Consider the following 24,778-nt stretch of genomic DNA (forward strand, 5'->3'; position numbering starts at 1 on the left):
CACCACCAGCCCCGGCAGTCTCCCCTCAGCGTTCCTGATCACAATGCCCCCACCACGCCAACAGCTCTTCTAGGGTTTTCTCACTGCCATTTCCACTGATGGTTGACCCTTGGCCACTGGAAGCAAACCAACGCAGCACCAAACACAGTCACAGAGGACCAAAGCCTAAAAGATTGACTTTACCAAGTCCACAAGATACACTGTCACTGCAAAGGAAGTTCACAGAAACAGAGAGGCGACTCGGCGGAGTTGTACTACTTAATAACAACCTCAGCGTGACACGTGTGATGCAATGAGTACAGTGAGAAGGAATAAAGAAAGCAGTGGTGGGAACTGTCTGAATCACTTAAGTCTGCCCAGGTGGCGGGTTATAAAGGAAAATAATCTCAGCAGGCAGAGTAACTTGGGAAACCAGAGTTGTTTGCTACAGCCATCAAGCTGTAAAAGGTCGCCTGCCTAATAGCCTTCTCTAAGTGTATCCCTTGATGCTGTGAGGTCGTGACCTTAAGAAACACAAGGAAAAGGAAGACTTACTGGGATTGAAAATTCCTCAGCCAGGTACTTCAGTAAGGATGCCCCTTTGGCCAAGAACTTGTTCCTTTCGTTGATGTTGCCTTGAAGCTGCGGATCGAACTCCCTCCTGACCACAGAGGTAATGGAGTCCACAATCACAAGCTGAACTCCTTTTGAAATAATCTCTTCCTCCAAAGATTCAAGTCTGGGAAAGGAGAATTTGCAAGACAGTGAACAAATTTAAGACACAATTTTACTTATTTGGGTTTTGTTTTGTTTTGTCTTGTTTTTATTTTCAGAAGGAAAATGGTTTGAGAGAGAAGAGCCACACTCAGGACGGGCAAGCTGTAAATGCTGGCAGCCTCTGGGAGGAGGGAGCTAGGGAAGAACGGGAACACCATGGCCTTTTGAGTTAGAGTCAGCCATGGAGGTCTGCAGACCTCCGCGAGGGGAGAGGACAGTCAGAGGCAACAGGGGGAGAGCTCAGAGTCTGACCGCACACAGGCTTGGGATTTAGATGCTTATCCAGTAGAGAGATAGAAGTGGGGGAAGGAAAAGGCAGGTTTTTTGGAGTCAGAACTCACAGAAGCAGGCAGGCTTCACACTGAAGATCTGTGAGCAACTGCCAAGACATCACTTTTAAAATCAGAGTTAAGGGGCTGGAGAGATGGTTCAATGGTTAGGAGTACTTGTTATTCTTGCAGAGGACCCCGGGTTGGTTCCCAGCACCTACACGGTGGTTCACACCCATCTGTGACTCTAGTCCCAGGGACTCCCACCCGGGATTCCCACCTGCCCTCCTCCTACCTCCAAGGCACCAGACATGTAAGTGATGCGCATGCAAACATGCAGGCACACCTTCATACGTATAAAATATAAAATAAATAAATCTAAAACAGCAACACTATAGCATCACAAAGGTTAATCAACTCTAAAACAACAGCAAGCCAAGTCTGGCGGCCCAGGTCTGTGGTTCTCACTACTGGGGAAGATGAAAAAAGAAGTTTGCAGTTCAAGGCTGAACTGGGCTACAGAGGGAGTTCCAAGCCAAACTAAGTAACGTAACATGACCTCATCTCAAAAGAAAAGCTTTCAGGGCTGAGATGCAGCTCTTAGCTAGAGCATTTGCCTGACACACAAGAGGTTTTATCCCATTAACACACAAATTGTCACACTCACTCACACACACACACACACACACGCACACACTCCTGAACACACACATACACACATGCACACACTCGTGAGCACATACATGTGCACGTTCTTCCCTAAGTTACTGTGATGACTGTAAAATTCAGCACACATAACTTAGTTGAGCACTCCCTTCTGGAAAGAGAGACGATATTTTCGTGTTGTCTTCCAATACTACAAAAGCTGTAAGTTTAAAGTAATACTACTTGTGGTAGCCAGTCTCCAAAATGACCCCATCTTACTTGCATTTCCTGGTATGTCATATCTTTGTATGACTATACCCTCTTTGTATGTAAATGTCCTCCCACGTTGTGCAAGAGAGTTGGTCTGTGTGACAGAACTTTATGACAAAACAGTGATACTCTTTTCCAGACAGTGGAGCAAAAAGACTACAACTTCCACATGTGAGCAAAGGAGGCTTTTAACGGCACATGAGTGAGCTTGGACACAGAAACGTGCTGAGCCTCAAGACCACTGCAGTCCTGGACAAAAGCAGAGCAGGAGAGCTGGCTAAGCCACGCCCAGATGCTCAGCCCCAGGAAATATGCCTTTGCTGTTTTAAGCTGCTACATTTTAAAGTAATTCACTAACAAAGCAACGCATAGTTAATAACCCACTTAGATTCTAAAATATTCACTCAACTTTTTTTCCATTTAAAAAAACATTTCAAAAAAACAACAAATAAAGAGGGTGCAAATAATCGGTTCCTTAAATTCTATTATATAAGAATTCTTTTACTCAGAAGCTGCAGATGGGTGGGGCAGGGACCTTCAAAGCATTACTAAACCAGCAAAATCTGAAAGTGCCTACCTTTGCAGAAGTCCCTCACAGGTGAGTTCCCGGAAAAGATGAACCCTACTGCTGCTCAGAAGCAACCTTTCTTCAGTGTTAAAATGGTGTGGGAAACGGGATTCTGCTACCTCGACCAGCCTACGGAGAGAAGGGAGAAAACACAGAACACTGAAGGGCACTCTGCTGAGTCTCGGACACATTCTATATGGGAAATTCCTAAGACTCTTCCATAGGTCAGGTGTAGGCAAAAGGCTGAAAACACAAGTCTGGACTGCATGCATCCTCTGCGTACTAGAGGAGGTCGGCTGCCAGAACAGAGACTCACAAGCGTTCTAGGTCTCATCGCATTTCGAAGAAGCAACAACGTCCCCAAGATTTCATTTCTAGAAATAATATTTAGAAATAACACTTTTGTCTATTTGTCTATTTTAACATATTAGAAATCAGAAAAAGTTTCCATCTGCTTGAATGAATCTATTTCAAGAAATATAGTATTTTATCCTGATAATATCTAAGTTGTCATGCCACAATTAAAATTTAATGCTATGTAGTAGTTCCTTGGTAAACAGAAAATTATTTAAACAAATGAATGCTATCCAATTACAACTTAGTAAACAAAAAGTTGTTTTCTAAACACTGAATTCAGGCCCCAAGGCTAAATCTAATAGTATGGGCAAGTCAAGTGGAGCAGAGTGATAAACAGAAACAAATGACATCATTGTTTAGCAGAATGAGGCATAAAGGGCGTTGCTAGAAATTACAAATGTACAGGGTTTAAAACTCAAAACTCTCTGAGTATAAGTGTACCCCAACTGAAGTGACATTTGTTGGCCCTACTTAGCCATTCAAGGGGATCTGGAAAAAAACTAAACAAAACCTAACCGCTAAGTCATCCCGTATGCTACGTTCAAGTAAGAGACAGAAGTGCAAAGAGCTGGGTCTTCATCTGCAGAAGTTAAAGGGTTCTGAGAAGAGGCGGAGAACTTTAAATAGACAAACAAAACAAACCCCTAAATATACTATAATCAGAAGCAAGGGAAGATTCTAAAACAGGAAAAAGAAGAGAAAAAATAAAGACAGCTAACAACTTTTTAAGTGCATTTTCAGTAAACTGAAAAGAAAAATATATAATTTGGTTCAACAAGAAGAGAAAAATTGCTTCAAGAGAAAAAAATCATATTTAAGGAGCTGTGTGGGTGAGGAGTGCTTGACAGAAGCATAGGGACTAAAGGTAGAAGGGCAGGAAGTGAGGAACTCAAAGAAAAGAGTGGTGTAGCATCGGCCACGGAAGACAGGCAAGCTGGGCAGGTTTGGTAGAAACATGTGGGTTTTATTATCCTTATGTAACCATGTAGTGAGCTTAGCACTCGGTAGAGAAGGCAGCTGGCGCTCTAGCGCTGGGAAGACATCAGTTTTCTAGCATGGGTACGGCCACACGTACTGCAAACCTGAGGCTATGTCAGAGCTTGGGTAGCCTGTTGTTAGGAACCAGACTGAGAGCTCCTCGCTCACTGGTGGCAGTGCAACCCCAGGCTGGCTTTCAACCAGTGGCATGGAGAAAGGATCGGAGACGCCCTACTGCTGTCTTGTTACAGTCAGCCTGCTCCTGTGGAATGACAGTGTATGGATAGAGGCTACAGCTGTTCACGTCAGCCATGCTAAACAACTATGCTGAAGAGTCAGCAACAGAGCAGTTAATGTATTGCAATATTCTATAGGTCTCTCCAAATGATTTTTATCTTAGGAAAATTTTTTTAAATATGTAGAAGCTAAATAGAGTGAAGTTTTCTGCACGCGTGGTATTGACCCCAGGAGCCTCCCAGCAGTGCCCTGTGACAACCCTTCCTCACAAGACCTTGTTCTTCTGAGCAAACATCACAAAACCCATCTTTTCCTCCATCATAATCACATAAAGTTTGAAAGCAGTGCCACCTGCTGGATATCCTTTTAGAAAAAGCATTCCTTTGCAAAGATGTGTTTAAAATTCATTCAAGGACCTACACCATGTGCCAGGCACTACTGTGAGTACTGAACATATGGCATTACAACACCCCCAAAAAAGGAAATGGGGAGCAAACGGGAGGAAGAAAGTTACACTCTCTGTGTGCTGGTTAGACTCGGATCAAGTGACACAAACTGTAGCCAGCTGAGAGGAGGGAACCTCGATTGAGAAAATCTCTCCATATGATCGGGCTGCAGGCAAGTCTGTGGAGCAATTTCTTAATTAGTAACTGATGAGAAAGGCCCAGCTCATTGTGGTGCTACCCCTGGGCTGGTGGTCCTGGCTTCTATAAGAAAGCAGGCTGACAATAAGAAAGAAAGAAAGAAAGAAAGAAAGAAAGAAAGAAAGAAAGAAAGAAAGAAAGAAAGAAAGAAAGAAAGAAAGGAAGGAAGGAAGGAGAAAGAAAGAGCAAGCAAGCAGGCGAGCAAGCCACGAGGAGCAAGCCAGTAAGCAGCACCCTCCATGGCCTCTGCATCAGCTCCTGCCTCCGGGTTCCTGCCCTGCTTGAGTTCCTGTCCTGACTTCCTCTGATGATGAACAGTGATGTAGAAGTGTAAGTCCAATAAACTCTTTCATCTCCCCCCCCCCCAAAAAAAATAAAATCAAGAGAGACTGGTCCCCAGAAGTCAACTGAAGGAACTGTTTGAGAGGAGAACAAGGACAGCACCCAACAGTGCCGCATGACTGAACACATGGTGGTCCCATAACAGGGCTTCAGAGTTCCAACTTTCTAATGATGGCACAGCCAGCATAGTCTCCCAGGGCAGCGCATCAGTCACAGTTTGTGGTCATACTAGGGTACACAAACGTACTATGGCATCAGTCATATGGGATCTGTTAAGCACAATGCAGCTGCTTCATGTTGTTTCTGCTCACCATCTCTCTGGAGTGTACGCAGAGGCCTCATCCGTGGTGAGCACACACTACATAGTACACTCTAACAGAGCCACGGGACTGACTGCCTAGTGATAACAGTCCTCTAAACACAGCACCACCACTAAGCAACACGTGGCTGTGTTTTCAATACTGCTAAGTTGAATACACTTTTGAAACTCAATTTCAATATGGGGGTTAGAAAATAAAGCCAGTATGGAGTGGATTCAAGATAAATAATAGAGAGGTGTGTGTGTGTGTGTGTGTGTGTGTGTGTGTGTGTGTGTGTTACTTCTGTGCACAAAAGATTGCCTGGCTTGGGAATTGCCCTGATAGCATCAACAACTAGAAAAGTAGACAAAATATCTGAAGTACCAGTTTCACACACTGAACAATAGTTCAAAACTGTGACCCTCATGAGAAAGGAAACTAATGAAGGGAGCTGCGTGTGTCCCAGGCTCACAGCAGAGGCACTTTCCATTCTACGACACACAAACAAGGGAAGCCAACATGAGTCTGGTGGACTCTGAACGGAGAAGATGAGATCAGAGTTTGGGAAGGCCACGCTGGTAGAACTCATGGAGTCAATGCAGAAAAGAGGAGGTGTGAGGTCCAAGGGACCTGTGGAGGGGACACTCCAGCACTAATACACATGATGTATGGAAGGAAACCCCGCAGAAGGGACCAGGAGACAAAACACTTCCCAGCACGAGAACAGGGTGTGTTCCCACAAGGACTATGGAGATCTCATTATACCCTGGGGTGGAGTCCTCAGAGGGGCTTCACAGTGCTGAGGCTTAGTCAGGCTCAATGATTTCTTAGGATCTGCTGTAACAGAAGTGAAGGGCCAGCTTCAAAATGATCAAAAGAATCTTCACTATATATTACAACAAAAATCTAACACCTTAAGTGTACATTAAAGTCCAGCATCTAACATAGCAGTGAGAAAGAGGCTGGAGAGATGGCGCAGCCGTTAAGAGCACTGACTGCTCTTCCAAAGGATTCGGTTGAACCCAGCACCCACATGGTGGCTCACAGCCATCTGTAATTTCAGTTCCAGGGGATCCAATGTCCTCTCGGAACCATAGACTGATGCACACACAGATATACACATGCAGGCAAGCACAAATACACATAAAATAAAATAAAAAATTTTTCATTACTAGGCATGTAAAGGAGAAGGAAAGATCTATAGGCAGGACAAAATTAAATCACTAACAAAAGAACAGAAATTGTAGAAATGATGGAATTATCAACGCCCTCAGAAACAGCTACTTACAATCTTATAATTTGATTTAAGTGGGTAAATGAAGTAGAGGTTGTCAAGCACTAGAGACTGCAGACCCAAACTGAAGAGTGTAAGTGTTATTTCTTATTATCTATCTGATTTTAATTTTTAAAAATATATCTCTACCTCACTTCCACCAACCCCCAACACTAGGTAGGAGAGAAAGAAAGTTAGAAGGGAAAGGGGGTGGGGCTCTCTCTAGCTACTTTTGGCTGTTTAGGGTTGTCACGTTCTTTGGGGAAATACCAATCTCAATCGTCAGGATATCCAGCAGTCCAGCGAACCAGCAGCCTTCTTCTCACTTCAACAATCTCCTCAAAGAGTCCCTTGAAGCACTCCTCTCTCTCTAGAGTATCCTTTTTTTTCTCTGATCTTAGGTCTTTATACCCTCTCAGAGTCCTCAGAATTAAAGGATCTGCAGCTGGCAAAGACCATTCCCATCTCTGAGACCCATTAGGCAACTATCAGCTGTGGACAAACTAAAAGCAACCCAATGTCCTCACACTTGGGATTAAAACAAAAACACATTTATATAACATAACTGAGGGGTTTTTTGTTGTTACTGTTGTTGTTGGTTGGTTGGTTGGTTGGGTTTTTGGGGAGGGGGCTGTTGGTTTTTCGAGAAAGGGTTTCTCTGTGTAGCCTTGGCTGCCCTGGACTCCCCTTTGTAGACCAGGCTGGTCTTGAACTCATAGAGATCCACCTACCTCTGCCTCCCGAGTGCTGGGATTAAAGGCATGTGCCACCATGCCTGGCCTTTACTTACTTTTTAAACTAAGTTAATCCTTGGCCCTGATTATAAACTACATATTTTGAGCAATGTAATTCCACAAGCCACAAATCATATACACACTATTGTTAAGACACTTGGGGGTTTCTCCCCACTCTCTCAAATCTAAAGAATGCGTTATCTGCTGCACTAATGAATCCCAACTCTGCCACGTGCTGACTCACAGCAAAACTCTTTCTGCAGCATAAATCAAGATCCCAGCCACAGCCAGTGAAGATCCCTCAAGGAAAACTCCTCAGGATAAAGCAGGCTGCATCCCCAATGCCGAGGCCCATTCCATCTTTTCCTGATTGTCTCCAATAAATGTAATAGAATGCTTATTCAACTCTTATGTCCGGGAATCCTCCTGGCTGTCAGATTCCCACAGGCTGGAATATGGATCTGGCCAGTGGATCACTTCGCTTACCCTCATTCTCAAGGTGCATCTAAGACTGCATTGTATTTTAAACAGATGTCTAATAGGGAAAGCAAATAAAAACAGATGTTTTCTGAGTCAAGGAGAAGAGGGATCCACAATTCGGCACACTCCGCACCTCAGCACTCTCCTTCAAATTCCTTCTGAGCCTCCTGCTCCCTGCGCTCTCTATTCTTAAGTCTGGGCTATGACTAAACCCTGTGACTTACCAACCCAGCCCACTTCCAGTTCCTCCTGGCTCTGAGTCTCACTTTTATTGAAGCAGCAATATACCGTAAACAGGTCCTACAACTGGTCATGACTGCTAGATGACCTTTTCCCCTCGCTTTCCCATTCTCTCACAGAGAGGTGGTCTAGTGAGAAATCTGCAGGGGAAAGTGGCTAAAGACAACATCTGCGGTAAGAAGATGAGTCGAAGCAGATATCCTGTAAAGCCTCCCTCCTTCCCCTCAACCTCCCCACTTAATGGTGCTCGCCTTTGATCCTAGCAAAAGAGGCAAAGGCAGGCAAATCTCCATAAGTTCAAGGCCAGCCTGGTCTACATAGTGAGTTCTAGGACATCCAAGGCTCTGTAGAAAGACCTCGTCTCATAGATAGATAGATAGATAGATAGATAGATAGATAGATGATAATTTTCCTGGTGAAAGGTGTGGCTAGCCCTTTCTCTTCCCACTAACTTAAGCACAGAATGGATACAGATACCTAAAAATAAACCAGGCTTCAGTCCCTGTCATCACTGAACAGCTGAACCAGATCTTTAATGGGATAAAAATGAACCTAGTCTTGCTCAAGCCACTGTTCTTTTAAGTGTTCATACTTGCAGCAGAGAGCTTACACAACTCACTGACCAACCTCCTCTGCTAATGCTGCTAAGGGTCAAGCCAACTGGCAACAGCACAAACGACACATGACCAGACGCTGAAGAGCAGGCTCCATGCATGACCCACCACGGCAGACTCTGGAAGGCAGCTCTACCAAAGGCGCTGCAATGCTGATTCCACCTCCCCCTCACCAGATCTCAGCACACAGTCTACCTGGGAGCAAGCTTGCCGCTTCTCAAGCTATAGGAAGAATGTAATAGAAAACTAAAAGCAATGGAGGTTTTCACCTCTATTATCAAATGTCCTTCTTGTGAATTATGTAACATAAGTTAACATGAATGCAAAGGGACTAAAATTGTACCTGTTTTCCACCCTGCCTCTGATATAACTATTAACACTACATAAAGGCAGAAAAAGATGGAGAAATAAATATGAAAAATCCAAAATATAATTAAGACCACATACATACAACCAAGCATCTTCACTAACAGAGAAAATGCAGAAGGCTGCCTCCTGTGACTGTATTTTCTCCAAATTGAAACCCTCCCTCTTTGAAGGAAAAAGAAAGAAAAAGCTCAGGAAAGTTACAGGACCCAAAGAGCTAAAGAAACCTACACTTTGAGATTTCCCTTACGTGTCAGTTACCTTTCCTGTTGCTGAAACCTGGCAAGAGCAACTCAAGGAGAAAGGTATATTTGGCCACAGTTGAGGGTGCAGCCCACCATGGCAGGCAAGTCCCAGCAGCTGGTCCATCACACTCACAGTCAAGAAGCAGGGAATGGCAAATGCTCACTCAAAGAGAGCGTTCTTTTTACTCAATCCAGAACCTGGTGGTACCATAGTCCTTTAAGGTGACTCTTACCACCTCAATTAACCGAATCAAGACAATCCTCCATAGCCTGCCCAGAGGCTACCGGACCTAGACAGTCCTCAGAGGTACACATGGAAGCTCGGCTCCTAGGTGCCAACAGACCCTGTCAAGTTGAAGACCCATATTAAACATCTGACCTCACCAGCTCCATTTCCATCTACTGCTTCCCAGAGAGAAATAAAGACAAGTGTTCAAAACGATGTGATTACAAAGAATCCAAAACCAAGAGCTACAGTGTGTCCTGACTAAGAACTAAGAACAGATCTCCATATGCATGACTTCCTATTTCATGAATGTCATTCACCAATATCTTACTTCCTTCTAGGAAAAACTGTGTAAAGCAGCTTACCTTTTCTCCGCTTAGTCTTCCCACTTCCCCATTTCCTACTTAATATCCCTCCCCTGTTTCCTCACCTTGTTTCTTCTTAATCTTCAACAAAGCACAACTCATAAAGGAACCCCACTTAAACCAGTAAGAAAGGGATAGCAGAGGATGAAAAACTATCTGCTTCCTGTATCAGTTTCAAAAGAAAGCTGTCCTTTAAAAACATTATCTGGCATCCTTTGTTCTTTAAAAATAAAATAAATGTTAACCTATTTGTAAATGACCCAAGGTACACAGTAGCTATAAAAGCAAAGCATTATAATGGAAAAATAAAATCCTACCTTTCAGCAGTAAACGCAGCCTCTGTGTCAATGTACACAACAGCCCCTTCTAATCCTCCCATGTTGGTGGGTAATGTAGCTAAAACACTCATCATTATACAAAACTGAGTTTTTCCGCAACCTGGTGGACCTGTAATCTAGAGGGGAAAAAAGCATGTTATATATGTGTGTATAAAATTTGTATTAACACTGTAAGCTAGCCAAAGAAATTTGCTTCAACAAAACAATGCCATGAACCTAGGCTCCAAAAAAAGAATTAAGCCCTGCTGCCTGAGACACCCACTGTGCATAATGAGCTAGCTTTTCCCTTCCTGGTGCATCCATGGGATACATGGCCTTGGGAGCAATGGGAAAATGGCCACTCAGTCAGTCACCTTCTGGGCTTTGTTACCAGATGTGAAATTATAATTGAGAAAGACTAGAAGAGTCACTCATTCACTGTATATCCTGCTGTTGACAGATAGCATTGTGAAAGTACAATCAGTTGATTGGTGGGGTCTTCTAATCTGCTGGGCAGCACATGGCACAGCTACTTGTCATTCAAAGACAGCCTGTAGATATGACATAGCACACAGCTTGTCTGACCTGTCTTTTTTTCTTTCTTTTATTTTTCTTTCTTTTTTTTTAGTTAGTTAGTTAGTTAGTTAGTTAGTTAGTTAGTTTTATATTTTGAGAGAGGGTCTCACTGTGTAGCCCTGGCTGGCCTGGAACTTCCTATGTAGACCAAACTGTCCTGGAAATCACAGAAATCTGCCTGTCTCTACTTAAGTATTGAGATTAAAGGAATGTACCATCACACCCAGCTGCTTATCTTTTCATTAAAAAAAAAAAAAAAAGAAAAGAAAAACATTCTGTCCCTCTATAAGTAACAACTCTCTGGCGGTCTTTGTTGTAAGATAACCAGAAAGCCTTTGTGAGTCAAGGGATTGTCATGATCACTCCTCATCTCATCACGGAGTGCTAGAGAGATTCTGTATTTTACAGGCCAACCGTTCTCTCAAAGGCCATGCCCTTGGAGCTCTGTCACCAGTGGAGTGGTGTTTGAGATAATAAAAATGAACAAGTGATGGCTGAAGGGAAGTAAGTAGGTCAGACAGGAGGACAGGAGGACAGGAGAAACTGTTGGCCCTCTTAGTTGCATATTGTTGAGTCCTCTAGCCACAAGATTCTGTACCAAATAAACCTCTCTACTATATAAAAGTACCTAACCTCCAATATTTTGCTATGGCAAACAGTATAGTAATAGCCTCACACAGTTTTTTATAGAATCTAACAAAACTGATACCATCTGAAACATTCTTTTACCCATCCAACATCAACCTCTTTGTTTTCAGTTGCCTGAGAGTAAGTGAAATAGAAAAGCTAAAAGATTTTTACAAGAAATGTCCATACACCCACCCCTACACTCAACAACTACCATTTCACTGTATTTACTATGCTTTCTCATGCTATCCTAATCTGTCTGTCCATTTCTCCATCTATTAACCAGGTCATTTCAGGGTGCTTTCTTTTGTACTTTAAAGTAAGTCAAAGATGGCAATATGCTTTCTCCCAACAATTCTCAACATACCTTTCTCTATAGAGTTCAGCATGTATAGTATTTTTCCTTTTGAATTTCTCATAATGAAATGTGTAAATATTATATGCCATTTGATGAATACTAAAAAACATACACATGAATTATTTGCTTATGGTACTAGGGGTTGAACTCGGGGGTCTGTGTTTACTAGGCAAGGATTTCTAACCCTCAGCTACGACTCTAGCCCTACACATATAATCTAAACTCCTATCAAATCAATATTACTACCCCCAGGAAGCGCCATATGCATTACTTTCTAGTCAAGAAGTCTTAGCAGGCCTGGTGGTACAGGCTTATAATCCTTGCTGCTTGAGAAGCTAAGACAGGAAGAATCAAGGCATAAACAAGCTACAGAGTGAGTTCAAGGCCAGCCTGGGCAATATTTTAATCCCAAACTGAGCATTGTAAAAAGATGGCAGTAGATGCATCTTAGCAGTACTGGTGGGGGTTGCTCTGGTGCTACTGTGTATTCAAATGCTAAATACTGGCCCCCAAGATTTGGTTACAATCCAGAGTACATTCTCAAGTACACCGAATGACATTGTATAAATGTTGATTCCCAATGATGGTTAAAATAAAGAAAGGCTGGAGCCTGTACCTGGGCAGAGCAGAAGTAGGTGGAGCTTTGGTTCCCAGGCCAGGGTCTCAGGTAGGGACCACGAGGCCAGGAGAAGCAGGGAGAGAGGGAGAAAGGAGAAAATGGAGAAAACTGATATGGCCATAAGGGCTGGCCTGACGGAGCAGAAGCAGCACAAACAGAACACATGAAAAGTACTACATAGCTTAGAGGGTTGATGTCTGCCCAGCTCTAGTGCTTTAAGGCTTATTATAAATTTAAAGGGTCTATGTCTTTTATTTGGGAACTAAAAGGTCTAAAGAGGGGTAGAAAACCCGTAATAGATATTTAGAAGCAAGGAGGGGCAAGAATAGCAAATCCACCAAAAAATTATTCTACTATAGTAGAGTGCTTATCTAGCATGGGGTAAGTCCCGCGTTCCACGTACAGTACTGCAAAAACAAAACAAAAACCATCTATGTGCAGGAAGTCTTTCATTTCTAAAGATACACCTTCCCTGATAGTGTCTTTATCTCATGACATATGCTCAAGAAAGTAGTTCTTAGCGGATTTCATTTCTGAAACAGAATCTAGCTAATCATCCAGATCATACTAGAGATATGTACTTTACATCCCTTGTTATGATTGCTACCATTATTGTTAACGTTGCTATTGTTACTCTCGCTTAATTACTACTACAACGACTACTACTACTCTTGGATACTGTGCACAGCCCACATGTGACAGTCAAACAGCAAATGTGGCCAGTAGATTCTCTCCTTCCACCATGGGATCTGGGGACTGAACTCCAGTTTTGGCTTGCATGGCAAGCATTTTACTCTCTCAACCATCTCAATAGGCCTCCCCCCCCCCCCTTTTTTTAAATTTGTTTTTAAGTGGGTTCTCATTTTATAGTCCTGCCTAGCCTAGATAGAATTCACTAGGCTGACCTTGAACTCACAAAAGTCCACCTCCCTCTGTCTCCTGTGAGCTGGAGTTAAAGGTGTGTGCCATATCTAGCCAAAAATATTTTTGGATATACTTTAAATATATAGTGCTCTCCCTTTGACTGATCAAAACTGAACAGTCTGTCTTGATCATTGAAATTTCCACACGTCTTTTATCATTACCAAGTCAACACAGATCAAGTTCTTCGCTGCATATCACAACAGCAGAAACTCCAGTCAGTAAAAGTTACTCATGAATCTTGAATCTGAAGAAATTTCATACATGTGAGGCTACAAACTGGCACAGAAATGGAAGACTAGCTGTCTTCCTACAGTGTTATCTATTGCTAGGTCTTAGATATATTCTCTGATTTAATGAGATTAATAAAACAGCTAAATGCATGGTGATTTTAGTGGAATGTAATTTAGATGACACATATGAAAATAATCAGTGAAGTATCAAGTACCGTGAAATGTGTGGTATTAATTTAATATTAATTTTCTCTTTTTAAAAAAATCTACCTAGGGTTGGAGAGATGGCTCCGCAGTTGGGAACACTGACTGTTCTTACTAGAGGACCTGGGTTCAATTCCCAGCACCCACATGGCAGCTCACAACTGTCTGTAACTCCAAAATCTGACACCTGTAGACATACAACGCACATAAAATAAAAATAAATAATTTTTAAAAAATCTACCTAAAACAAAAAAAAGCTGAAACGTTGAGTAAAGTGGCATTTGCTCTGACTTGTTCTCATGAACTACCTTAATATAGTCTGGGGAAATTCAATATCATATAAAGAACATTAAGAAATATCTGGGAGCTGGGCGTGGTGGCGTACCCCTTTAATCCCAGCACTTGGGAGCAGAGGCAGGCAGATCACTGTGAGTTCAAGGTCAGCCTGGTCTACAAAGTGAGTCCAGAGCAGCCAGGGCTACACACAGAAACCCTGTCTTGAAAACCAAAAAAAAAAGAAAGAAATATCTGTGTTTCTCTGGCTTTTTTGAGTTTGAATTAAACTATAGTAATTATTTCTAATATATTCTTTGTATATTTTCCTTCTGGATAGGTGTGTGTGTGTGTGTGTGTGTGTGTGTGTGTGTGTGTGTGTGTGTGTGTGTACGTACACACCCATATACAATCTTACAGACGCCAAAAGCTACATTTCATTATTTTTCAGGTTTATTTATTGAGGGAAAATATCTCAACATTAATAACATTAGCTTCAGACAGTTTAGCCCTGAATTCTAGCATCCAAAACCACAGGATTTCAAGTTGTATTCCATTCCCAGCCTCAACCCAATGATGGTTAGAAAGAGAAAACCGGCCAAGCCAGAACAGTCAAAGTCATTTGCCTCCTGGAAACTGAGAGTAGATGAAACACTGCACACAGAAATAAGAACCTGGAAGATACAATCAGTTGCACATAGTTGCTGACACCTTAGCACCGCTTCATGAGAAATGAAGAAAACGAACAAAAAACAAAAGTAAAGAAAATGTCTCAGTGAAAACTATTCAGATATCAGCCAGATAGCAAAAACCAGTGGCTTGCTTCAGAAGTAAAACTGCTCTTCCCTATAAAAGAAAATCTAATTATGTTTTTTTTTTTAATGAAGCCTCCTCACTTCAGCCTGGAGCTGGATTGTGTGGTGGAAGAGAATGTGAACCCTGGACCTGCAAGGGCCTCAACTCTTACCAAGCTAACTGCACATCTGGGAGTGGGGCAGCAAGATAGTGCAATGTGCCGGGCCACTGCTTGGCAGAAGAAAAATAAGGGTTTTCTGCCTCTGACCTGAAACAAGACAGCTCATAGGGACTCCTTCTCACTCTCTTTTTTTTCCTAGTGATCCCCAATCCCAGCATCTAAGTATTTGTCTATATTTGCTGAAAAATTATGCAGAAATATGATTAGGTCTTCAGACCTACATGACTCATTTGATAACTACCTCTCCCAATCTAAAACCAAGTGAACAGCCAAGATCCTCAGAAAAGGCTGTGCTGTGCCTTGTGAAGGAAAACTGGATCTTAGCTATAAAAACATCAATGTGTGAAAGTTTACACTCAAAACTCTCAACACCATTACTATATACTAAAGGCTACCGTGTGTGTATGTGTGTGTGTGTCTGTGTGTGTGTGTGTGTGTGTGTGTGTGTGTATGTGTGTGTGTGTATGTAAGGAAAAAAGAGAGGACCAGAGAGGGAAAAGGCAGGACATGGAAATGACAAACATCCCAAGTTGCACAGTAAAAAGCAAACAGCATAAAGACAAATAGCCATTTCTTTAACAGCATTTCCTGAACATGCTATATGAACACTCCTAAGACACCATCAGGAATAAGTGTATTTCTAAAATAAGGGATGAGTAAAGAAATCAACAGTACATGCTCAAATCTTGTGTTGGCTGGAGCCTTTCACAGCAACGAGCAAGGTAAACAAACCATGTGAGAGTGTCATATATAAGAAGTCCCCACCTGAAATCATCCCCCACTTTTCCCACCACTATGGTGACAAGTGGCCCACCAGAACTCGACTGCAACTGAACAAGGCGGAACCTATTTTCACAGATCTGTAGGTCCATTAGGAAAAAAAAATGAAAATTTGCTACAGTTGTCAGCAGCCAAAGCAATCTAATGACCCATGTATGCCTCACACCTTCCTATTGTCGGCCCTACAAGCCTTAGAGCCGTGCTCTTACCATCTCCTGTGACCATATACGACACACCAATCTTGTCAATGAGGAGAAGAAATTCTGGATTGTGACTTTTACCCAAAGGAAAAATGGGGGTGTTAAATCGGGACTCTGATTCCCTTTTGGGAACATTTTATCCCAACTCAAAACTGCCCCATGGAAGGAGGACACATATCTCAAATCATGAAAAAAGCTTACAAATGACCCAGGAATACAAATAATGTAAATATTTGGCAATGCTCAAAGGTCAGTCTTCCAGAAGTACTCTTTTTTTTTTTTTTTTTTTTTTTTTGGTTTTTCGAGACAGTTTCTCTGTGTAGCCTTACCTGTCCTGGACTCACTTTGTAGACCAGGCTGGCCTCAAACTCACAGCAATCCACCTGCCTCTGCCTCCCTAGTCCTGGGATTAAAGGCATGAGCCATTACCAACCGGCCCAGAGGTACTCTTGAACCAAGATACACAGATGTGACATCTCTTCATTGACATGAGCTTAGATCAGTTCTCCAGACTGTAATCTCTAGATCATATAATGAAACTGCCTTTTTTATGATACCTTTTAAATTTTTTCTTTTACCTTCATTTATTTCTTGGAGGTATATCACAGTGTGTGTATCAACAGCAGAGGATCCCTAAAACTAGCCAGCTCTCTCTGCTCCTGCCATATGGGTCCTAGGAATGGAACTGGGGCCAGTAGGCTTGGTGGCAAGTGCCTTCACTCACAGGGCCATCCTGCCAGCCCCTGACAAGACAGCACCTTTAAATACAACTCTAATTTTACCTACTCACAATGACATCTCTCCTGTGGACTTTTAGCAAGGATGACACTGACTTCAGGGGTAAAACTTGGTTTTTGAGAAAACAGTTGCTTATTCTTTTACATTTGTGCAGACATACAGAACAGAAACAAATACATTAAATTTTCTATGGGTAATGAAGATAGAAGAGGGTTAGAAAAAAACAATTTAAAGGCTCCTTAATGGATACTAATGAAAAAATGGTTGATAATCATCGACAAAACACTAACTTCTAAAGCTTAGCCTTCAAATCTATCTTCACTGTTCCTTTCCAGTTATAGTAGACTCAGAATTACTGATATATTCCACGAGTCAAGAGTCCTGGTCCTCCCAGGCAGTAAGAGAGAGGCCTTGCCTCCTCCCTCTGCAGTTCACCGAGACTGCTGTTTCTGAGGCTCAGTCGGGTTGTTGGCAAAATCTGTGCTGGGGTTTCTTCTTGCTGTGATCCGAGAGCTTGGATCATCCTTATTGCTCCTAGAGGCCACATGCATTCCTGCTCATATGGCCACTTCATCTCCAAAGCAACAACACCATCAGTCCTCCCATGCTTTGAACCTGTCTTCCTCACATCAGTGGGAGAAGAATCACTGCTTTGGAGGGTTCCCTGGATGAGATCAGGCACTTTCCTATCTGAAAGCCACTGGGCCATATGACATACCTTAATCATGGCAACGGCATCCCATCATATTCACAGGTACCAGGGCTGAGAATGCGGTGTCATTGGAAGGTGCCTTAGTCACTGTTTTATTGCTGGGAAGAGACACCATGACCGCAGCAACTCTTACAAAAGACAGCATTTCACTGGGGGCTGGCTTACAGTTTCAGAGACTTAGTGCATTATCATCATGGCAGGGAGCATGGTGGCAGCCTGGTGCATCACTCCCTGATGACTGAACATTCAAATATATGAGCCTATGGGGACCATTATTATTCAAAACCACCACAGGAAGCCACTTTAGAAAGCTCGTCAGATACAGTATCTCTGAGAACAGAAACCTAGCACCCTAATAAATTAAGGGTTTTTTTTTTATTATGTGCACATATAAGTGCATATATACATTTGTATGCATACTAGTGGGTAGCCAGTCTCTAAGATGGCCCCAGTGTTCCTCACGCTTTGTGTTCATGCCTTCTGTGGTCCCTCTCCACACATCGTTTGTCTGTGTGCCTTCAGAATATATAAGAAATGACGGCACACAACACTTAAGACTGCCATTTCTACCTTGCTCCCTGGCCCACATATACGAGCTGTCACAGCATGAAGGCACTCAAACACTCCTATGGAGAGGTTCCTGTGGCAGAGAACTCCCCAGTGGGCCACCGCGGAGGCGGTTCCCTCAGATCTAGCCAACTTTTCAGCCTCAGCCAATACTCTAACTGTAATCTCATAGCAGATCTGAAGCAGAAACATCCAACTAAGCTGCTCTCAAATTCCTGGCCCAAAGAATCTGTATGAGAAAATAAATACTACTTTAGTCACTGAGCTTTGGAGTGATTTGTCAAGTGACATCTAAAGATATACAAATTTAAGGGAAAAAAATTCCTAAAAGACTCATTAAATGCTCATCAATATTTTGTTTGTTTGTTTTTTGGTTTTGGGGTTTTTTGTTTTGGTTTGGTTTGGTTTTTTGAGTTTTTTGTTTGGTTGGTTGGTTGGTTTCTCAAGATAGGGTTTTTCTGTGTAATAGGCCGGGCTGTCCTGGACTCACTCTGTAGACCAGGTTGGCCTCAAACTCACAGATATCCATCTGCCTCTGCCTGGACTAAAGGCATGCATCACCACGCCCGGCAATAAAATTTCTTAAGTGGACTATTTGATAATTGTAAACAAACTTACATAAATTAATATTAAATTGTGTAAATAAGTATTTGAAATGAACTACCATACTCTGAAATTGTAATAACATTAAAAACTGTAATTCCATTTCCATGAGATCCAGTACCCTCTCTGCCCTCCATGGGTACTACACACACATGGTGCTTAGATATAACCAACAGCAATATATTAAATGTTTAAGAAATTTTTCAAAAAAGATAATAGTTACAGAAAATGTAATTGGTAAAAGATAAGAAATAAACAATAAAAATAAATGCTGAAGACTATAAAAATATTCAAACTCTATGTTTTTTCCTTTTTTTTTTTTTTTTTTTTTTTTTTTTGGTTTTTCAAGGCAGGGTCTCTCTGTGTAGCCTTGGCTGTCCTGGACTCCCTTTGTAGACCAGGCTGGCTTCGAACTCATAGTGATCCACCTGCCTCTGCCTCCCGAGTGCTGGGATTAAAGGCGTGCGCCACCACCACCCGGCCAAACTCTATGTTTTTTCAAGTGTGAGAGAGAAGACAAAATAAATAGAATTGAAAATAGGAAGGAAGACAATGCCAGATATAAAATTATATTTAAAGCATAAGAAAATGAATAACTTTATAACAACAAATTTGAACACTTAAAGAATATATTAACCAGGAGTGGTAGCCTATGCCTTTAATCCCAGCATTCAGGATACTGAGGCAGGTCAAACTCTGTGGGTTCTAGGCCAGTCTGTTCTACAGACAGCCAAGGCTACATAGTGAAACCCTGTCTCAAACACACACACACAGACACACACACACACACACACACACACACACACACACACACACTCTTAAAAGTGTCATTTGCCAAAACTACTCAGAGAGAAATAGAAACTGTAAGTAGTCCTATAATCATTAAAGGAACTAAATTCTTTTTTTCCTTTAATTCTCTCACAAAGAAAATACCCACACAAGGCAATCCTTGAGGCAAAACTCTAAAGAGCAATCTTACTTATGTGACAGCTCTCATGCAATATGAAAAGGAGGCAATATTCCACAATCCATTATATTAGACTACTACAGATTCTAATGCAGACAGACAACACTAGAAAGAAAACTTATATCCAAAGATCTACCATAAATACTAATACAGAAATCTCTAATATTAAAAAAGTGAATCCAGGAGTTGAAAAACAAAATGATTTGTCATGATCAAGCTGAGCTTCTCCCATAGGAAAATGGTGACTCACTTAGTAGGGAACCTGGAAATATTACTCACTTCATATTAGACCAACATAGAAGATGCTCATTTCAATCCTTGCAAAGAAGGCACCTGATAAAATTCAACACTAAACCAATATTGTACCTAGGAAGAGAAGAAAATTTCCCTGGTGCTGATTCAAATACTTGGAACAAACGTTATAGGTTAGATGACTTTCTTTCACTTTCTATCTGGGAATTAAGATTAACAATAGAACATCAGAAACCATTTAAATTCATTTCCCAAGTGTGTATTTCCTAATAAAGATATTCTCTTACATAATCATAGTGCAATCAGCAGCTTTGGTAATCCTATCATTGCTCAGCTTGCTAATTTCTGTCACTTGGTTCAGTAAGATTCTCCATCATTTTTAATGCTGAAATAAGAAAAGGGTAATAGTGTTACTCATTATGGTAATTATTTTAATTAATTTACGCCTTGTTACTGTGTCTGTGCATAATGTGGAGGGAGATGCGTGCCACCACACACACGAGGAGGTTTAGGAACGGAGAAAGCTTTCTGAAGATGGTGCTCTCCACCCACCCATCTCCATGTGCACCTGAGACCACAGTCAGAACATCAGGCTTGGACGACAAGCTCCTTTACCCCACTGAGCCATCTTGCTGTCCCCAAAATAATTTTAATCAACTATATTAACAGTCAATTAAAAGTAAAAGCTGGAGAGATGGTCCAACAGTTAAGAGCACTCACTGCTCTTGCAGAGGATCTGAGTTCAGTACCCAGCACCCACAAAATAGCTCACACCTCTGTAACTCTGGTTCCAGTGAATCAAACTCCCTCCTCCATCTGCAGGCACTGAGCACACCTGTCATCACAGTACTTAGGAAGCGGAAACAAGAGGATCACAAGTTCAAAGCCAGCCTGAGCTATACAAACAGACTCTGCGATGAAAGACACAAGGAGACAGGAAGACAGATACAGTGGAGAAATACAAAACAAAACCACAAAGAAATAGCCCACATATTCACAGGAGGAGCTAAACTAAAACACAAACAGGCATTGGTGTACACTGGCATGGATGTGTGGTTGACTATGTATTTAGCACATGTGAGGGCCTACGTTCAAGACCTGGCACAGAAAAGAAAACAAACAGTGCTAAGTGTTGGTGAGAGTGTATGGGGGGGGAGGGGGGGAACAACCATATGGGCGCCCGTGAGGATGCAGAATTGCTATAGATACTGTGGAAACCAGTCTGGCAGATTTTGTTTTGGTTTTGTTTTTTGTTTTTTGTTAAGATTGGTTTTTCTGTATAGCCTTAACTGTCCTGGAACTCACAGCAATCCACATGTACATTACATGATCCAGTCTCTCCAATTACTCCTAGATGAGTATTTGCCCATGAGTAACAAAAACCTATATCACAGCCAAGCGATGGGTGGTCCACGCCTTTCTTTAATCCCAGCACTTAGGAAGCAGGGCAGGCAGATCTCTATGAGATCAAGGACAGCCTGGTCTACAGAGTGAGTACCAGGACAGTCAGGGCTATACAAAGAAATTCTGTCTCAAATAAACAACAACAACAACAAAAGGTTTTTATACAAACATAACCATAAATGTTGTTACTTATAGAAACCTATCCAATACCTATCAACTAATGAGTGGTAAACAAAATATGTCATATTTGTTCAGTGGTATATTAATAATTAAAAAGAACAAATTCTTAATATGTGCTATAACATTTAGTTACCTTAAAAAATATCATGTGAAAGAAACTAAACAGAAATGACCACAAATTACCTAACTTCTTTATCCATCCCCCCCCCCTTGGTTTTTTGAGACAGGGTTTCTCTGTGTTATCTTGGCTGACCTGAACTTGCTTTGTAGACCAGGCTGGCCTCGAACTCACAGTGATCCCCCTGCTTCTGCTTCCTAAGAGCTGGGATTAAATACTCTGGCTTCTCTTCAGATCATAAAAATCTTTCATCTTTTACCTAAGTTCTTTTATGTAAAGCACTTACAAGAAGCAAATGTACAAAGAATGAAAATGGATCAGTTTCCTGTGCTTAGCATGGGAGTGAGGATTCACAAGTAGAGCAAGGAAGCATCCTGGACGTAACTGCAGCGGTGGCTGCACAGCTGTAAGTCTACTTACATCACATTTAGTTACAGTGTGTGGACTCTAGGTATTTAACTTATACCTGAATTAAGCCGTGTTTAAAGTATCCAAATGACATCTAAAAGATCATCAGTAGTTAGGAAAAAAATAAAATTAAGACCCAAAGGATAAGCTGGCCGTGGTAGGATATGCCTGTAATCCCAGCTCTCAGGAGGCAGAATCACTGTGAGTTCGAGGCCAGCCTGGTCTACAAAGTAAGTCTAGGACAGCCAAGGCTACACAGAGAAACCCTGTGGGGGTTGGGGGAAAGACCCTAAGGATAGACAGAACTCTGATTATAACAAGGTAAGAAGATATGAGCCAGAGAGAATTTCTGTGCACCGTTAGTGGGAGTAGGAGACAGTACAGGACTCTGGAGGACAACTAGTCCTCGCTGTGTGAGGTTGCCCATGTGTAACCCCACAACCACCAAACCCCTCCAGGGCAGATGCTGGAAGCAGTGGTCACACAGAAAACCCTTCAGGCTTTGCATACCATATGGTCTCTGTCATAACTAATTAAACTCTGCCCTGTGTCACAAGACAACCACACACAAAATGTAAACAAATGAGCTTAGCCATAAAACTTTATTTGCACAAACAGGCAGTGAGCTGAATTTAACTGCTGGGCGGTGGTGCTCCAATTCTTGCATCAGAGAAAAACGTCCGTGTATTATCCAGCAGCCATGTATAAAAATGTCCACAGAACTTACTCATATTAGTGGCCAATAAGAAACAACCCAAATGTTCACTAATATCAAAAAAAGTAAATTGTGATGTATTTTCAAAATGAAATATAATACAGCAATGAAAGTTATGTCCATGCTACTTGAAGTAACATGAAAAAAATCTTAGAAATAACATTCATAAAGGAGACATGAAATATGCCCTTAACCACAAATATATGCTTTTTAAAGTTCAAAATATGCAAAAAATTAAAAAACTGTGTATCTGCTCTATAGCTATAAAGTAAAAGGAGTTTACAGAGAATGACAAAAATTCAGGGACGCTAAGATAGTCCCTGAGTTCAGCTGAAAGCCCCCAAAAGATCCTAGAAACAGCCAGCACAAGTGCAGAATGTGAAGAATTTGTTAGTAATCAGCATTATAAGCCCACCAGGTGGGTCATAACAAAACACCCAAAAGCTTATAACTTCCACTTGAATTCAAACAGATTTGGTAAGTGAAGTGACAAGGTGGGGGGAAATGACTGTAAAACCCAAAAATAAAATACATGCTCTGCTTAATCTTCTTTAGCCTCATTTTTTTTTCTTTGTAAGTAAATCTATAACTCCCTCAATATTACAATCCTTAATTGACCTGGTTCAGTCTCATCTCAAAATGATTGTGTAAAGTGTGATTCTGGCACCATCTGGTGGCAATACATGACAACAAGCCCTTCAGTGAGCTTTTTCATTAATCAATCACTTATTTAACTTATTTATTTACTTAATATCTACTAGACATAGCAGTCTTTAAATCCCTCTAGGGATATAGGAAATAAAATATTACCTAAAGCAGGATTCCTTTTTTTTTTCTTTTTGGTTTTTCGAAACAGGGTTTCTCTGTGTAGCCTTGGCTGTTCTAGACTCCCTTTGTAGACCAGGCTGGCCTCGAACTCACAAAGATCTGCCTGCCTCTGCCTCCCGAATACTGGGATTAAAGGCGTGCGCCACCACACCCGACCTAAAACAAGATTCTTATCCTTAAGAAAAAACTACAGTTAAATTATGATTATGAGAACTATAAACACACACACACACACACACACTCACATACAACATGCCTGCTCTTAGAAGTTTGCTTCTAAAATTTTCAGGCAAGGAGTTCTTAGGAGTTGCTAATAAGCAGTCACACCCATGCACACCAATGCAGCTTTAAGGAGAAGAGCCACACTGCTCTTCAAGTGCCCTTACCTTCTTGACACTTCATTCAAAAGATAAGAGCCTAATTTTCTCTTCCCTTCCACCGAGCTGGGCCTAAGCCTCACTCACAAGGAGAACCTGTCATAAGCCGTGGTATGATCACCGATCACGCCACGGTCACTTCCATCTTGCTGGCTTTTGGATGCTCCACCCTGAGTGAAGGCAGCCAGCATGTCATAAGAAGATCCAGGCAAACTGTGAAGACCTCACTTAGGGGAGAATAGCCAGAATACAGCACCAGCCGCCAATCATGTGTGTGAGTGCCTTGGAGTCAGCTCCACGGGCATCTCGAGCTATGGCTGACTGCAGGCACTGCCAACAGCACTAAGCTCAGACACTCCCAAAGACACGGAGAAGCCAGGGTTTATTGTTGCCTTCTGCCACCTAGCTTGAGGATGATTCATCACACAACAACTTAAAATAATATGGTAAGTTATCACCTCCCAGAATCAAATGCTATCAATAGCAGAAAACACAAATAACTCACTATAGTTTAATATATTATTTGCTCAAATATTATCAAAATTGATGCCTATGAGAAATCTACTAAGTAGTGATTCTTTTATTTCTTCACTCAAATTACTCCCTAATACTATTTCATAATATTCACCATTTCATGTGGTGATACATGCATGTATGCGTACATATGTGGGGGGCGGGGTGCACGTCATGGGGCCTGAGACCAACTTAATGTTTTCTTCTCCTCTCCATCCTATGATCTGAGACAGATGCAGCATTACAGACATCCACCGTCTCATGCTTTGGGGCAGATGCAGTTCCTCTGCGCTGTGCTGGCTTTGCAGACACACAGCACTGCACCTGGCTCCTACATGGGTACTGGGCATCCAGACTGAGCTCCTCATGACTGTGAGACAAGCTTAAGCGTGCCCACTGGGCCA

At 41.9% G+C, this 24,778-nt stretch overlaps 1 protein-coding gene across 10 annotated transcripts in view; it reads right to left on the bottom strand.

Annotated features, from left to right (window-relative positions):
- The window catches only part of RAD51B (RAD51 paralog B), a 528,078-nt gene that overhangs the window by 493,241 nt on the left and 10,059 nt on the right, over positions 1-24,778 (bottom strand). For all 10 annotated transcript variants that reach the window (XM_084793544.1, XM_084793549.1, XM_084793547.1 and 7 more), the window contains 3 exons: positions 10,226-10,362; positions 2,518-2,637; positions 535-718 (listed from right to left, as the gene is read on the bottom strand). In XM_084793544.1, coding sequence (XP_084649670.1) covers positions 535-718; positions 2,518-2,637; positions 10,226-10,362 — 441 coding nt within the window. The remainder of the gene's footprint in view (positions 1-534; positions 719-2,517; positions 2,638-10,225; positions 10,363-24,778) is intronic.

The sequence above is a fragment of the Acomys minous genome (genome assembly GCF_964271855.1).
Source record: "Acomys minous genome assembly, chromosome: 8".
NCBI classification, from domain to species: domain Eukaryota; kingdom Metazoa; phylum Chordata; class Mammalia; order Rodentia; family Muridae; genus Acomys; species Acomys minous.